Source organism: Geotrypetes seraphini, chromosome 2 (genome assembly GCF_902459505.1).
Source record: "Geotrypetes seraphini chromosome 2, aGeoSer1.1, whole genome shotgun sequence".
NCBI lineage: Eukaryota > Metazoa > Chordata > Amphibia > Gymnophiona > Dermophiidae > Geotrypetes > Geotrypetes seraphini.
The window spans coordinates 516,348,306-516,365,577 of record NC_047085.1 but is presented as its reverse complement, the minus strand read 5'-3'; the positions used below and the strand labels follow the sequence as shown (position 1 = coordinate 516,365,577).

Below are 17,272 nucleotides of genomic sequence, written 5' to 3'. Positions count from 1 at the left end.
GAACTCTGCTCAGAGACATGAAGGCTGATTACTCCAGCTCACCACCCAATCATTGCAGTGTTCAAAAAAGCTCTAAGAAACTGTCAATAAATAAAGTGCTAGCCTTAACAGCTATGCTAACACTGTAAATGCTTCCATAAGATTTATATTTGTAGGAGATGACTTAACTTAAATAGTAACTGGCAGACAGCCACACAAGGGAGGGAAAATGAAACAAAAAAAGGGTACGTGCAGGGAGAAGCTGGGCCTGCCTGCGGGGAAACACAATAAGGGAAGGGGGGGGGGGGCCTTGGAGCACGCTACACCGCGGGAGGGGCCAAAAGGAGCAGGCTACATCGTGATAAGGGTAGGGAAAGGGGGTGGGGGAAAATGCTGATACTGCTGCACAGGGACCTGGAAGGGGAGGGAAATGCAGTTGCAGCTGCACAGGGAAATGCAGGGAATGAATGACAGACAGACAGCAGGAGGGAGGGAGAAAGAAAGGAGGAAAGACACAGGGACAGGGAGAGGGACAGAAAGACAGAGAAAGGGGGCCAGGGAGAGATATATTCTAGCACCCGTTAATGTAACGGGCTTAATGACTAGTAGAAGAATAAGTGACTTGCCCAGGTCCCCAGAAGCAGTGCTGGGGGAGACTCCTACCCACTTCCTGCAGCCATTCTCCCGCCCAACTCTACAGCAGCATTTGTTTATGGCTCCTCCCCCTCCTCGAAGTAATAGGAGCCGAGATGCCTTCTTGCCTGCCCGCCCTCCGCCAATCAGGGCTAGAGGGCGTTCCCTTTGCGCAACTCTCCCCGCCCGAGGGACCATTCTCGCCAATCAACACTAAAAGATTGCGTCTCTCGGTACTGTGTGAAGCTCCGCCTCCCGTCTGGGACGTCATCAGCCTGTGCCTAACCCGAGACCTCGTGTTTTGCTCTTTCTTCTTTGTTCCTTTCGTTTGCGGAGATCGCCAGCTCCAAGTCTCCGTTTCTGCCCTTCTCTCCCTCCCTCCTTCCCCGCGGCCAGAAAGGAAAATGCCTGCAGGAGCTTCTGGGCAGGTAAGAGACCATCTTGTTGCCCTTTGGCCCAGGTGCTCTGGATTTGACCCCATTGCCTCGGACTTCTAGATTCTCGCCATTGTTTGTGTTTCAGATGCGGCTGAGCTTTGAGGATATCTCCGTCTCTTTCTCTCAAGAGGAGTGGGCTTATTTAGATGAAGAGCAGAAGGAGCTTTACAGGGAGGTGATGAAGGAGAATTATCAGACCCTGATCTCATTGGGTAAGGGATACTTTGACATGATTTTTAGCAGTGTCCAGACAAAGCAAATGAGGAAAATCTCATAAAACCCAAATATATAAATGCTCAAAAATACATTTAACTCCTGCTGGATTCAGAGTGATTTATAAATAGATGATTAGATATATGACTGATTTCCAAATATGGGCAAAATGTTCTGCAGGAAAATGCCCGTCTAGGACATGTGACTCATTTATTTATTTTCTATCCAGTCTTCCCCAAGAGCTCTGGACTTAGTAGTGATATTGTAATACAGACACCAGACTTAAGTACGACTCATACTTAACATGGTTGTAGTTTCATTTGATTTCACTGAGCAGTATTTCCTACACTTCCTACACCTCAGTGGCAATTTTGAGAGCTGGACTCATCAAAATGGGAATGAATGGACATCGTTTCTACCCCCTAGACCCCAGGGTCTAGTAAGTTCAGGGAATGTATCAAGGGTGGGGGCTTGATGGAGTGGGTAATTTTGGGACTTCTGCGCTTCAGGGGTGGTTGTTAACACATGGTGAGTGCTTAATGGGAGTTCTTGTATTGGAGAGGATCTATTAGAGGGGGAGTGATCTGGTGGAATTGATGCTATAGGAGTGATGTGTGTATATGGGGGAGATATAGTGTTGCTCAGCGTTTGTGCGTGAGAAGGGAGGGTGGGTTCATGGAGCTCAGAGGATGTGTATGGATGCGTTGATCTCACTCAGGACCTGTCCACTGACGGGGGGGGGGGGGAGTAGAAATTTGGACCCAGTAAGGCATTTAAGTTTTTAAGAATGAAGGGCTAGACCAGTGTCCCGCAAATTTTCTCGAGCCGCAGCACACTAAAGGTAGTGGCTGTGGCTCGAGGCACCTGGAAGTGCGTGGATATCGCCGTGAAGACACCACGCACATGTTTGATATCATGATGTTGATGTCCAGTGTGGGTGAAGGCCCTCCAGGCGGGCCCTGAGCTGCCAGAGAGAGGGATAGGTTCTGGCGTCCACGAGAGGCACGTCCTGTGGGCAGTCAGTTGGCACCGGCGCCTCTTCTCCCCGGTGTACCGCGGCACACCTGAAATCTCAGGAGGCACACAGTTTGAGATACACTGGGTTAGATATGTATGATATGGATTTGCACGCTCTGCCTCCTTGAGATGCAAATCTATCTCATGCATATTTATTGTGGAGATCCTGAATACCTGACCTGCCTGTGGCTCTGGAGGACTGGAATTGCCGACCCCTGGGCTAGACTAAGAGTGCTTCTTTTATAATTTATGTTAAAGCGTGATACTCTTTTTCATATTCAGTATTCAACCAAATAATATTTTTTATTATTTGTATTCAGCCGAATAGTAAATTAACAAAAAAAATACAAACATTTCTGAGTGAGCTTACAAGCTTAAAATCAAATCAATAAAAATCCTCAGAATTTGGATTTGAACATCCAGAGGACCTCTAATTTTCTGTTTTCTCTTATAACCTAGTCACCTACATCTCCTGGAACTAATAGCTCAAGTGGGGTGACAGATGCAAAGTCATCTTAATCTCGGTCCATACCTAGTTCTGAATAAATCTCCGTATGCCTGGTATGAAGAAGGTGTACCTCACACGTCGCCTAGATTGGATTTTAGATGGTGCTAGGAAGGAGCCTGCTGTCATGGAATATGTGGGTACCAGTAATAGAAAAATGTGGGAAGGGAGATTCTGGAAGCCAAATTTAGATTTAGAAAGGTCAAATCAGGGGCAGGCAGAGCTCCAGAGTCTCATCAATGTATGGATGAGGCAATGGTACAGAGAGAAAGGTTTTAGATTTGTTAGGAACTGGGAAACATTCTGGGGAAGGGGGAACATAGGCCGGAAAGATGGGCTTCCTAACTAGAGTGAAACCAGTCTGCTGGCATCAACATTTAAAAAGAAGATAAGGTTGCAAGCAAGAGCATTGGAATTGTTGGATGAATTTAGTATGTACTCTGGTATGTTGTTAAATAAACAAAAATCTATGGTTCTACCATTATCTCTGGAAATACCAGACAATTGGCGGGGTGATTTTCCATTGACCTGGGCTAAGGAGTATCTGACCTACTTGGGTATACGTATTTCCCCCGATCTTACACAATTATATTCTTTGAATGTGGGACCCATTTTGTTAACTAGTAAACAGAAATGGCAGAATTGGAAGGTCTATGCACTCTCTTTAATGGGGAAGATAGCATTGTATAATATGGTCTTGGTGCCCCAGTGGCTCTATGTATTTCAAATGCTCCCTGTATTATTATCTGCTAAACACGAGAAAGACATTGGTAAATATTTACGACACTTCCTCTGGAATGGGAAGAAAGCCAGGCTACCATTGTCAGCTTTGATGAGACCAAAGGACAGGGGTGGATTGGGATTGTAGTCTCAAGTTGTTGTCCCAGGCCTGCCAAATGAGACACCTCAACGATTGGTTTCGGGGCACTAGCAATTTCTCAGCAACCACCTCAGAATTGTATCTTTGTGCACCTTTTCATTTCAGCTACTTGCTCCATACTAAATGCCTGCCTTCTAAGCTCACCTCAGCAAGGGATCTTTTTCTGCTTCCTCTGTGGCGTTTGTGGAGGACCTTATGTAGGCAACTTCACATTCCCTCAACTGTGACATTGTTTTTGCCCTTACAGGGCAACATAGACTTTCTCACAGGAATTCCACCACCTTCTTCTGTATGTAGAGATACTAATACTCAGTACGTCTTCCAAGTTGTTCAGTGTAATGGTTCTTTAAAATCGATAGAAGATCTTATCTGGGACCACACTGGCTGGTTTATGCACAGTTGTCCTACTACCTTCGTTCTTTGCCTCTGAACTGTTTAATGGACAGGCTTATGGAATCACTGTCTGAGGCTCTGTGTTAGTCAGCATAGATAACATTGGAAAGAGCACAGGAAGTATCAAATAGAATGTCACCGAGTGGTTCGAAAAGCCAAAAGAGAGTATGAAGAGAGGCTATCCAGGGAAGCATGAAATTTCAAACCATTCTTTAGATATGTTAAAGGGAAGCAACCGGCTAGGGAGGAGGTGGGACTGCTGGATGACGGAGACAGGAAGGGAGTGGTGAAGGAGGAGAAAGAAGTGGCAGAAAGACTTAACATTTTCTTTTCATCTGTATTCACATCCAACATACCGGAACCTGAGCAATTCTTCAATAGAAATCAAGCAGAAAAATTAACATCCATGGAAGTGAGCCTTGAAGATGTACGCAAGCAGATAGAAAAACTAAAAACTGACAAATCCCTGAGTCCGGACGGAATCCATCCAAGGGTTCTGAAGGAATTAATGGAGAAGATAGCGGAACTACTGCAGCAAATTTGCAATATATCCCTGAAAACAGGCATGATCCCGGAGGACTGGAAGATAGCCAACGTTACGCCCATCTTTAAAAAGGGATCAAGAGATGACCTGGGAAACTACAGACCGGTGAGTCTGACCTTGGTTCTGGGGAAATGGCGGAAGCACTGATAAAAGAAAACATCGATGAACATTTTGAAAGAAACGAACTTCTGATAACCAGCCAACATGGTTTCTGCAAGGGGAGATTGTGCCTAACGAACTTATTGCACTTCTTCAAAGGAATTAATAAACGGATAGACAAAGGAGATCCCATAGACATCATATACAGTGGTACCTCGGTTTACGAGTGCACCGGTTTGCGAGTGTTTTGCAAGACGAGCAAAACATTTGCAAACTTGGTGCCTTGTAAACCGAGCTTGCCTCGCTGTACGAGCGCCCCCCCCCCCCCGATCCGGCATCCCCCCCGCTCGTGTTGCCCCTGCTCCACCGCGATCCTACTTTCCTCCCCCCAAGCATGTCAATGACACTTCCTTTACGCGACTTAGCACCAGTGCTGGTGCCCGAAGATCCTCCCTCTTCTGGCGCGGCCTGGGCTGGGCGGTGCGTTGGAGATCCTCCCTCTTCTGGGCTGGGCTGGACTGGCTTTGAGCATTTGCGCATGCTCAAAGCCTTCTGGTCTCGCTCTCTCCGAGATTGAGAGCGAGACCAGAAGGCTTTGAGCATGCGCAAATGCTCAAAGCCAGTCCAGACCAGAAGAGAGATGATCTCCAACGCACCGCCCAGCCCAGGCCGCGCCAGAAGAGGGAGGATCTTCGGGCACCGGCACTGGTGCCAAGTCGGGTAAAGGAAGTGTCATTGACATTCTTGGGGGGAGGAAAGTAGGATCGTGGTGGAGGGGGGGGGCAACGCGAGTGGGAGGAGGATGCCGGGGGGGAAGCCGGATCACGGGGAGGGGTTTGGAACAGCGTCGGATTCCTCAAGGGGGGGGGAGAATGGAACAGCGCCGGTAGCCTCGGGGGGGGGGGGGGGAGAGGAGGTAGAACTAATCAAAGCAGTTTCCCCTACTTCCTTTGGGGAAACTTGCTTTGATATACGAGCAATTTGGTTTACGAGCATGCTTCTGGAATGAACTATGCTCGTAAACCAAGGTTCCACTGTATCTAGATTTCCAAAAGGCCTTTGACAAGGTGCCCCATGAACGCCTACTCCGGAAACTGAAGAACCAGGGGGTGGAAGGAGACATACATAGATGGATCAGAAACTGGTTGGCGGGTAGGAAACAGAGGGTAGAAGTGAAGGGCCACTACTCGGACTAGAGGAGGGTCACGAGTGGGGTCTCACAGGGCTTGGTGCTCGGGCCGTTGCTATTTAATATATTCATAAATGATCTAGAAACAGGGACAAAGTGCGAAATAATAAAATTTGCAGAGGACACCAAACTATTTAATGGAGCTCGGACTAAAGACGACTGCGAAGAATTGCAAAGAGACTTGAACAAACTAGGGGAATGGGTGACGAGAGGGCAGATGAAGTTCAACGTTGAGAAATGTAAAGTATTACATGTGGGAAACAGAAACCCGAGGTACAACTATACGAAGGGAGGGATGTTATTAAATGAGAGTACCCAAGAAAAGGACTTGGGGATAATGGTGGACATGACATTGAAGCCGACGGCACAGTGCACAGCGGCCGCTAAGAAGCAAACAGAATGCTAGGCATAATCAAGAAGGGTATTACAACTAGAATGAAAGAAGTTATCCTGCCATTGTATCGGGCAATGGTGCGTCCGCACCTGGAGTACTGCGTCCAATATTGGTTGCCGTAGCTTAAGAAGGACATGGCGTTACTCGAGAGGGTTCAGAGGAAAGCGACACGTCTGATAAAGGGGATGGAAAACCTTTCATACACTGAGAGATTGGAGAAACTGGGTCTCTTTTCCATAGAGAAGAGGAGACTTAGAGGGGATATGATAGAGACTTACAAGATCATGAAGGGCAATGAGAGAGTAGAGAGGGACAGATTCTTCAAACTTTCGAAAAATAAAAGAACAAGAGGGCATTCAGAAAAGTTGAAAGTGGACAGATTCAAAACGAATGCTAGGAAGTTCTTATTTACCCAACGTACTGTGGACACCTGGAATGCGCTTCCAGAGAGCATAATAGGGCAGAGTACGGTACTGGGGTTCAAGAAAGGATTGGACAATTTCCTGCTGGAAAAGGGAATAGAGGGGTATAGATAGAGGATTACTGCACAGATCCTGGAGCTGTTGGGCCGCCGCGTGAGCAGACTGCTGGGCACGATGGACCTCAGGTCTGACCCAGCAGAGGCATTGCTTATGCTCTTATGGTTCAACCATCGTCATCTTCAGGAGTGTTTGGGTGAATTGCAGTATGCTACTCTTGCAACCAAATGGTCCTTGGATTTGCCCTGTGAGGTTACAGAACAGATGATCAAAAGAAGGCTCCAGAGATGGGCACACTTGACCTCCAAGGTACTTTTGATTGAAACAAATTATAAGTTCTTACTGCGCTTGTATAGATCTCCATTTTTTCTATACAAGGCTAAGATGTGTGCATCGGATCAATGTCTTAAGTGTCATTATTCTCCGGCAACACTTGGCCATCAGTTTTGGACAGTTTTTTCCTAGCTTTAATCTTTTTTTCTGAAACCAGGAACATTTAACTTTGCCCCTCTTTTCCACTTGTTTCGTGTCTGTCTTTGATTTGTAAGTCTGAAGCTACCTTGTTTAAAGTATATAACATGATTTAAGTTTAAATATTTTTTAGTAAATTTTCAATAAAAACAAACAAGAACGTAAATGTACAGCATAACAGTTCAAACTAAACCTTAAGTTTATATACCGCATCATCTCCACAGATGTGGAGCTCAGCACGGTATACAAAAATTAAAATATAGGAAGAGAAGGAAAAAAAAGGTTTACATGAACTTATATATAGAAGAGAAGAGTAAGGGGAGAGAGAATTACATTTTAGTGAAAAGCCAGGTTTTCAGTTGCTTGCGGAATAATTGGAGGGAGCCCAGGTTCCACAGTGGGGTAGTAAGGTCGTGCCAAAGACTTGTGATTCTGAAGAGAAGGGATTTTCCCAGTTTGCCTGCATAGCGAATACCCTGTAGAGAGGGGAAGGATAGTTTATACCTTTGGGTGGGTCTGGTAGAGTCAGGACTCGACGCGTTATAAGATAGTGGGATTAAGGGAGGAAGGATGCCGTGAATGATCTTAAAAGCCAGGCAGGAACATTTGAAATGGATTTTGGAAATCACTGGGAGCCAGTGAAGTTTGGCTAGGAGTGGGGAGACATGGCCAGACTTGCTTTTTGCAAAGATCAACTTGGCTGCAGTATTCTGGATTAGCTGGAGTCTTTGAAGACTTTTTTTGGATAGGTTTAATAATAATAATAACTTTATTTTTGTATACCGCAATACAGAGCGATTTACAGGAGAAGAGACTGTACATATACAGCGAAGATACAGAATACCACAAAACAGTTCAGAGCAGTTTACAGTACATGGCATTGCAGTAGTCTAGTTTGGAGAGGATGATGAATTGGACAAGGATGGCGAAATGTTGTTGGCGAAAATAGGATCTTACTTTCCTCAGATTTCCTCTGATTTGAGAATGAGGGAAGAGTCTGTAAGGCTAGCATTGTTAAAGTGCTGTGCCTGAAAACTAAAACTGAATAAGTCCAGGAGCTACTTAAGGATTTAGGCATTCAAATTTTAGCCCTGATGGAAATCAGGTTAAAATATGGGGAAGAAGAATACCTAGTTAGTTCAGCCCCTTCAGGCTTCTATTTGTCGGTGTCTAGAAGGTTCCAAAAAAGGGAGAGGGCTTTAGCACTGATATTTGCTAAATAATTTTGGGTAGAATACATTCCGATGGTTTTCACGCCTATCTAAAAATTGTTATTGGCAAAAATACTAGGCTCTAGTCCATATTGTCTATATTTTCTCATGAGGCAACAATTCCCGATGCATCATTGATATCCACTCGCCCACAATAATAAAATCCCTGAAAGACCTAAAATGAGCAGCTGTGAGGCCTGTTCTTAAGAAACCCTTCCTGGATCCCAATTCTGTTGACAATTATAGATATATATCCTCTCTGCCATTCCTAGCTAAAGTTCTTGAGAAAGTCGTCTCACTCTCAAACTGATACAGAATACTGCGGTCAGATTAATTTATGGTCTGAAGAAATACGACCACGTGACTCTACTTTATTGTGAGCTGCATGGGCTCCCAGTGGACGCATGAGTTGCTTTCAAGTTGGGATGTCTGTGCTATAAAGTTGCTTTTGGATTAGCTCCGTCATATCTAGCTGTTATATTTCTTATAGCACCTTACAAGAATAGTAGAAAGTCACACGCTCTGTTCGTTTTTCCATTAGTTAAAGGATGTAAAAGAAATATCTTGAGCACACACCGGCCTATCAAGCAGCACATTATGACAAAGATTTTCGACACTTAATATGTATATTTTTTTCTTATGAACAATTTAGAAAACTTTTCTCTTTTCAAAATTTTTTACAAATAATTTGGAACATAATTGAAAAATTTCTTCTTTCCAAAATTTCTGATCCTATATTTTCTATTGTATCTTTTTTATAAAATTTTGTAAACTGCATAGAACTTGGTTATGCGGTCTAGAAGTCCGGTGTTATGTTAATTATATCCTTTATCCCTATCAATTTGGTTTCTGTTCTGGTCATGACACAGACCCTTCTGCCATTACTGGGCTTTATCCAACTAGGTTTTAGTCAAGCAAACATTTTCTCTTGATCAACCAAGACATCTCTGCTGCCTTTTGATACTATCCACCATCAAGTGCTGCTAAATAAACTTCTTTCCATTAGCACTTTGGGCACAGTGCGAAAATGGTTTCAATCCTTCCTTTCTAACAGATCTTATTACCAGTGGTGTTTCTCAAGGTTTCATCCTCTCGCCTGTTCTATTCAATATCTTTCTCCTGCCACTTTGTAGTCTCCTTAAGGGCGTCGGCATTGTCTACTGTTTCTGTGCCGATGACATCCAATTCCTGGCTAAGATCAAATATAACATTAACTAGTCTTTAAGCCTGTTACATTAACGGGTGCTAGTATAGATGTGTCTGTGTTTCTTTAACTCTCTCTCCTTGGCCGCTGTCTGTGTCCTTCAGTCTCCCCCCCCCCCCCGAACAAAGCTGTCTGCCCCCAGCACACACCTCCCCCAAAAGCTTCCCCCTTTCCCTCTCCCTAACTGTCTCTCCATGGCCCTCTTCTGTCTTCCCACCCAGAGCAAAGCTGTTTGCCCTAAGCACACCCCTCCCCCCAAAGCAGCCCCCTTTCCCTCTCCCTGTCTCTCCATGGCCCCTTCTGTCTTCCCCCAGCACACCCCTCCCCCAAAGCAGCCCCCTTTCCCTCTCCCTGTCTCTCCATGGCCCCTTCTGTCTGCCCCCAGATCAAAACTGTCTGTCTCCAGCACACCTCCCCCCCAAAGCAGCACCCTTTCCCTCACCCTATCTCTCCATGGCCCCTTCTCTCTCTCCCCCAGCACACCCCTCCCCCAAAGCAGCCTCCTTTCCCTCTCCCTGTCTCTCCATGGCCCCTTGTCTTCTCCCCAGAGCAAAACAGTCTGTCCCCAACACACCTTCCCCCCAAAGCAGCCCCCTTTCCCTCTCCCTATCTCTCAATTGCCCCTTCTATCTCCCCTCAGCACACCCCTTCCCCCAAAGCAGTCCCCTTTCCCTCTCCCTCTGGCCCCCTGAATTAATCCCCCTGCTTACCCTCCCTCCATCCCGGCGTCTTCTGGCCTGCTCCTCTTCAAAGCAGGCTGCGATCGTGGTGGCCGGCCCCAGCGAACTTCGCAGGCCACTCCCCAACCCGGAAGCACGCTCCCCCCCAACGCAATCCCGTGCGTCAGAAGGAACGTGCCACCGAGGACGGAAAGCGGCCCACCAAAGCCGGCCACGATTGCAGGCTGCCCCGAAGAGGAGGATCAGCAGCAGCGACAGCAGCGGTGAGCGAGGGCGGGAGGTATGTTCCAGCTTGCTTCGGGTTGGTGAGGTGAGGGCGGGAGGTGTGTTGAGCTTGCTTCGGGTTGGTGAGGGTGGGAGGAGGGGAGTGGCCAGAGTGATCACTGGCCGGGTTCTAAAATGGAACACGGCCATGGATTACACACCACAGCGGCAGTAATCACGCTTTTTTAAAAGCGCATGCACCACTAACCTTTTATTATATAGGATGAGACAATTATCGAATTACAGTTGCACCTACAGTTGATAGAACACTGGCTAAATGACTATTTCATGAACCTCAATGTCACCAAAACCCGCATCCTACTTCTATCTAATCACCGTCTCCTGATATATCAAGATCCCTTAGAATCGACAATTTCCTTATTGCAATAGTTGATAAATTGCACATCTCGGAGTGCTTCTTGACTGCAGCCTCTCTATGAAATATAGAATCTCCAGGGTAGTTTCCACTCAGTAGTTCAGGCCCTTGGTTTTCTCTGCTTTGACTACTTTAACAGCCTTATAGTAGGATTAGTGAAGCGGCATCTGAGATCCCTGTAAGTCGATCAAAACCACCCTATTCGCTAAATTCATTGACTAAAACGGTCCCCTCCCCCACTAAGACCCCCCTCATGGATGTTCTAATTCCTTCAGACACTCATTAACCTTAGATCTCCAATTAATATGTAAGTTTACCATTTAGACTATTGTACAGCATCCAGACTCTTTGTTCGGCACTGTATTTAACTTATTGTATAGTATTGTATTTAGACTCACTGTATTGTATTATATGTGGATTTATTGTATTGTATTAGCATTGTACTGTACTAAGACCTTTGTTATTCGCTGAATGTCCAGCCTTCTTACAATGTAAACCGCCTAGAAGTTGCCTGACTATGGCGGTATAGAAAAATAAAGTTATTATTATTATTATAAAATGCCACTGCATGTATCATCATGAAAACAGTGAAGCATGGCCATATAACGCCAGCTCTTATCTCGCTCCACTCCACTAGAGCAGTGAGTCTTGAATTTGAGGGAATCCAACAATAAATACTTTTGAGAAACCTAATGCAAAATTTTCTTTCCCCAGGAACGGGCTCTCCTTCTGTCACTCCTGACATTATATCCCACATTGAAAGAGGGGAAGAGCCGTACGTCAGGGATGAGCCAGGATCAGAGGAAAGAGAACCTGGGACAAGCAGCTGCTCAGGTGAGTGTGGTAATAAGAGGCACTGGGGTAAAGTGTGGCATTTTAACCTAAATGGCCAAACCTGGCTCATCTATATCTGAGCATTCATGAGATACTCTGGTCCTTAAATGAGGGCCAAATATCCATTTTGTGTGAAAATGTCTTTATTTATTGTTTATTTTTTTTTACGTTAAATTCTTCAAAGCCATCCAACAATTCCCACATTAAAGGCTGCAAACTGTGTATTCCACAAGTGATGCTATTTTTCCCTTTACCAACCAACTGACAAAACCAGCATCACCTGTGTTATTCCTTCGCTGTGACCCCTACTTCCAGTACAGAAAACTGAAAGGAGACTCTCATCTCTCCCATCCCCCCCATCAGTGCAGGCTGTGTGTGGACGTTTGGCTCCTAACGGCATCCAAATGTCCTCCACACTCTTGTAGATTCCTTTGTTCATCCAGATGTTCCCATTTCATTATTATGAACAGGGAAAAGAAGGGACATGAGCATCTGTGGTGGCAAAGGAACATCCAGATTCATCCCCTCTGTGAGAGATTCCTTAACCCCTATTTGTCTGTTTGTCCACACATCAGGTAGCTTCCTTTGTTCTCGGTAATAATTTATATTGTTGTTCTGTTAAGAGAACTGATTGAGATAATTTCCTTATATGTTCTATCAAAATACATGTACTGTCTCCAGTTATTTGCTTGTTACTCAGTAATTCTCTATTCTTCAGCGTCTCTCCAGACTGGTACAGCTTTCTGATGGCAAGGCATATGGCTTAGGGAGCCAGTGGAGTCTGTTAAAAAAAAAATAAATTCCCGGGCAGTATCGTTCTGAAGGGAAGCCTTCAATTGCTGTTAATTGGTTTTTATTGCTAACCGGCACCTTTTTCTTTAGCTTACTTGGTATTGCGCATTGAACACTTTTAACGGAAAAAGGTGCTCACTGTGCTTCAGATGCGAGGTCGATGCGGCCAGCCTGTGCTCGCGGTGTTACAGCCTTCTGCAAAGGCAAATCCTCGGCGACTTTGGGTGCTGGCGTCCAGGGATCCCCTTCACAAGTGCCTTGCGAGTCGGCAGCAGGCAGTGGGGAAGACTGGGCTTCCCGTACTGCCCATACAGGGATTTCCCCAGCCGCCGACGGCCAGGAAAATAAGGTTTTCCTTACTGCCAATAGTGCTGGGGATTCCCCTACAGCTGCTTCTGGCTTGCCTGATTTAGCGGCTGGGGTGGATCAGGCCTTTTTGCCGTTGTAAGCCTTGGGAAAGATTTTTGGTGGGTTTTGCGCTGGTTTTGGCAGGAAGCTCTTCCATCTTGTCTGTAGACTCAGGTGACCTTCCCTCTGTATTGGTAAAATGGGCAGGTTTCTGCTGGGTCTCCTGCTTTGGCAGTGAGTCCCATTGGGCCACCAGGGGTTTTTCCCCTGATTTCGTATTAGCCTTGTGAAAGGCATATTTTCAGGCAGCTGGGGTTCTGGTTCTGCCCTGGGGGTCTCAGCTTTTTCGGTGGCAAAGGGTTCTCCTGTGTCCACACCTGTTCATCACCCCTTCGCCGCAGGTTTCGCCCCCCTCCCCCTTAGTTTCATCTAAGTGGCCGAGGTTCTTTTGGGACAATTATTTTTTGTTCGGGGAGCCCTTTTCGCATGAGGGGGACTTGGACCTCCAAGATCCTCTCGGGGGTTAGATGCCACTGATGGAGATTTTTTGGAATCGCCAGCTGACGAGGATGCGTCTGTGGTGCACAGTTTTCAGCGGGAAGAGCTCCAGGAGATTATTCTTCAAGTTTCTTCGATTTTACATTTCGAGGATAACGCTAAGGAGCCCCCGCGTGTGGTGGACCTACCTGCTTTGGAGGATCCGCTTAACCCCACTCTTTTCCTAAGCATCAGGATATCCAGGATATTGTGCTTGTGCAATAGAAGGCAGCAGAGATGCCTTTTCATTTCGCTTGGTCTACGGCCCGCCTGTATCCCATCCCAGAGGGGGATAGGGATACCTTTAAGTCATCGGTGGTTTTGGCATCACAAAACAGCATATGGTGCTGGTAGAGGGTGGCTTGGCTTTGCAGGACGCTGAAGAGTATAGGTTGGAGTCTCTTCTTAACTAGAGTTTTGATGTGACTGTTCTGGTAGTCCAGGCAGCAATGTGTGGTCCGAGCGTGTCGTTGACCAGGGAGCCTGATGACTGGTCCTTGGTGGATCGCGAGTTAGCTAAGATTGAAATGGGCGCTTGTTACCTTTTGGATGCCATGTATGATTGTTGCGGGCTTCGGCCAAGTCCAGGGATATCAGTGTAGACGCATATCATACCCTGTGGCTCCAGGCTTGGTCGGCAGACACAGCATCTTAAGACAGATTTGCAAAATCTCCCTTTCGGTATGTTAAAAAATTATTATTAAATGGATGGAATTCCACCAATAATACACATCCCTCTCTGGCTTAGAGAAATATAAGAACATAAGAAGTTGCCTCCACTGGGTCAGACCAGAGGTCCATCTCGCCCAGCGGTCCGCTCCCGCAGTGGCCCATCAGGTCCGTGACCTGTGAAGTGGTTTCTGACCACTTCTATAACCTACCTTAAGTTCTATCTGTACCCCTCTATCCCCTTATCCTCCAGGAACCTATCCAAACCTTCCTTGTACCCCTGTATTATAAAGACCTATTAATTTGGGGAAAGTTATCTCGCTTGATTAAAATTTAGCTCATTAAATATCAAGAACTAAGACTCAGAATATTTATAATTATAAGCAAACTGAAAATTTATTTAAGCATTAATAAAACAGGTAAAGCTGTTACAGATGGGATCTTTTGAGCAAAGACAATAAGATTGCACAAGACAAATGTTGCTAAAGCAGAAGGATTAATTTATCTGGATTCAAAAAGTTACTCACAATGTGAATAGTCCTTAAAATGGAGCAGAGGTCGCATGGCCTAGTGAAGCAGCATGGTGATCCAGGGAGAAGTGTAGCTTGAATTCAGGCTGGTTCCAGAGGGAGAGTGAATGTGTTCCCTTCTGAGAAAGGATTTTGCTTCATATTTATAGGGTTGAGACCTGTTCTATAAATAGATTGCATTCTCTGTTCCTAAGTGGATGATGATTGAAGTACAATGGCTTAACATGGTGTCCCAATACTGTCCTTGCTGGATGAGGTGTGAATCTAATGTCTGAGTGCTTTAAAATGGAAGATAGGCAGATGAGGTCATCTGATTGAATGAGCTTCTATTGTTAGTTCAGAGATGAATTTGGTGTGAAGGGCTTCTTGTTTCATCTTGTAGTCCAGAGATTAATTTGGTGTGAAGGGCTTCTTGTTTGATCTATAACCTGTTAAAGGTCTTTTTAGCTCTGGTATCCACCTTAGCCATGTCTTTTGTCTTATCTGACAAAATTTGTCTTGGGTGTACTTAACACTTTCTGAAGATGATGGCTCAGTCCTTTCTTTTGTGCTCTATTAAATGGGGCATTTAACACCCTTCTGAACAGATGGCTGTGCTGGCTCAAAGACCACATCAGAAATTCACTTTTAAATCCATCAAATTAATATACTTTAACTCCAAGCAGAATTGTATGACCATATCATTTTTACTTTTAAGCCCCTCAGAATAAATGACTGGTATTGGGGAGATGTTGTTGAGAAGGCAGTTTTTAATGGCCCGATTGGCGGAAGAGGAAGGTCTTTACTGCTCTGTGAAAGGTCATTAGTGAATCTAGCGACCTGATCTGTGTGGGTAGTCAGTTCCATAGCTGAGGTAGGAAATGGCTGTAGGATCTTTTGTACGCCATACTCATTCGGAGGGATCTCCTTGTGGGATTGCTGAGTCTTTGTTCTGCTTTGGAGCAGAGTGGACGGTTAGGGGTGTATAGGCGTAGCTTGGATGCTATGTAGACTGGGGTTTTTTGGTAGAATCTCTTGTGTGTCATGACCAGGGCTTTGAAGATGCATTGCTTTTTGACTGGTAACCAGTGAGCTGCATTTCTTTCTTTGTAATTCCTTTGTATAATGAATTGCCATAGTCCAAACATGAAATGACTAAAGAATGAATGAGAATACTGTATATAATTATGATTGATCTAGTAATGTGGCGAGGGATCTTATATGGAGACAATAGAAACATTTTCTAACTACTGAGCTTATTTGTTCGTGAAATGTGAATTTTCTGTCTAAGATAACACCGAGAAGCATAATGGATGTGACTGTTTATATAGAAACATATTTTAGACTTATGGGGCAGGGTAGAGTAAGGCCTTCCTTAACTGGAGAAATCATAACTTTAGTCTTACTAATTTTGAGAGCAAGCATATTTGAGCTTAGCCAGTCGCTGATTTGTTTCAATTTCTGATTAATGGATAAGATATTGTTAGGATCGTCAAGATTGACAAGGTGAGCAAGTTGGATATCATCCGCATAAGCAAAAATTGAAAACCCAATGGATTGTCCTAATGTGATAAGTGGTGCGAGGAAAATATTGAACAACATAGGGGAAAGAATGGAACCTTGAGGGATCCCAAAATCATTATAGAAAGTGCTAGAGGAGGTACTGTTAAACATTACTTTTGAGGAGCAATCGTTAAAGTATTATTTAAAAAGTCTAAAACTTGATCAGTGATCCCTATATTCTGAAGCCTGCAAATTAATAATTGGTGGTCTTGTTCATTGAAGGATCTTACTCTTAAGGCGGTCTTCCTGGTTACTGTTACTTCTGAAAGATGTGTTTCCGAGCTGCAGGCTCTCTCTGGAGTTTTCTAGGGAGCACATTGTGTTGCGGCCTGCTCCTTCTTTTCTGCTAAAGGTAGTTTCGCCTTTTCCTGGGGGGTTACTTTAAAATGCTCCCATGGTAGCCATCTTGGATTTCCCAATTTTATTTTAAAAGCCTCTCTCTGCATCAAAACACCTCGATGTTGCTAATAATTGAGTTTTATAGACTCCTAGGCCTTTCTACCCCGTATCATGCCCCTCTAGTCCTTCCAGGGCCTTGAAGTCACAGGATGCTTGCTTGTTGGGTCAATAAACCCTGGTGGAGTCCTCAAATTGTGACTCAGCATCATTGGCAAAATGCAAATGCAGACACCCCTGAGCCCCTGAGGAGACAAAAAGGTCCTCTGCAGATCCAGTTCAGGGTTTGGACTCTGACTTTGTGAATTTGATATTCAAAGCTATATGAAATATAAACGGTCCTCCGCACCGTCTGGAGCTTTGACGGTGGTTGCACAGGGGTGGCACTACTACTATTTCTATAGTGCTACAGAGCCAGAAAGAAGACAGTTCTTCAGTGGAAAGCTTTACTGTTGGAGCCAGAGATCCATTTGGAAAAGAACAGACAAGACTGGGAGTCAGAGTCCATGCCTCTAATCCCTCAGATTGAATCCTCAGAGAATTCCAGGTCTCAGGTGGGCGTTGGTAGCCAAGAGACTGTGGCAGCCCTGGATCAGGGAGAGATCCTGAGGGGTACCAGCTTTTCAAAATGGAGGACCTGGTGGAAGTTATTGCAG

The 17,272-nt window shown here is 45.1% G+C and overlaps 1 protein-coding gene across 1 annotated transcript in view; it reads left to right on the top strand.

Annotated features, from left to right (window-relative positions):
• Positions 1-824: 824 nt before the first annotated feature.
• LOC117355010 (zinc finger protein 420-like) overlaps positions 825-17,272 on the top strand; it is a 49,261-nt gene continuing 32,813 nt past the window's right edge. The window contains exons 1-3 of the mRNA XM_033932960.1: positions 825-1,040; positions 1,135-1,261; positions 11,683-11,802. Of these exons, the coding sequence (XP_033788851.1) occupies positions 1,017-1,040; positions 1,135-1,261; positions 11,683-11,802 (271 nt within the window). The 5' untranslated portion in view covers positions 825-1,016. The remainder of the gene's footprint in view (positions 1,041-1,134; positions 1,262-11,682; positions 11,803-17,272) is intronic.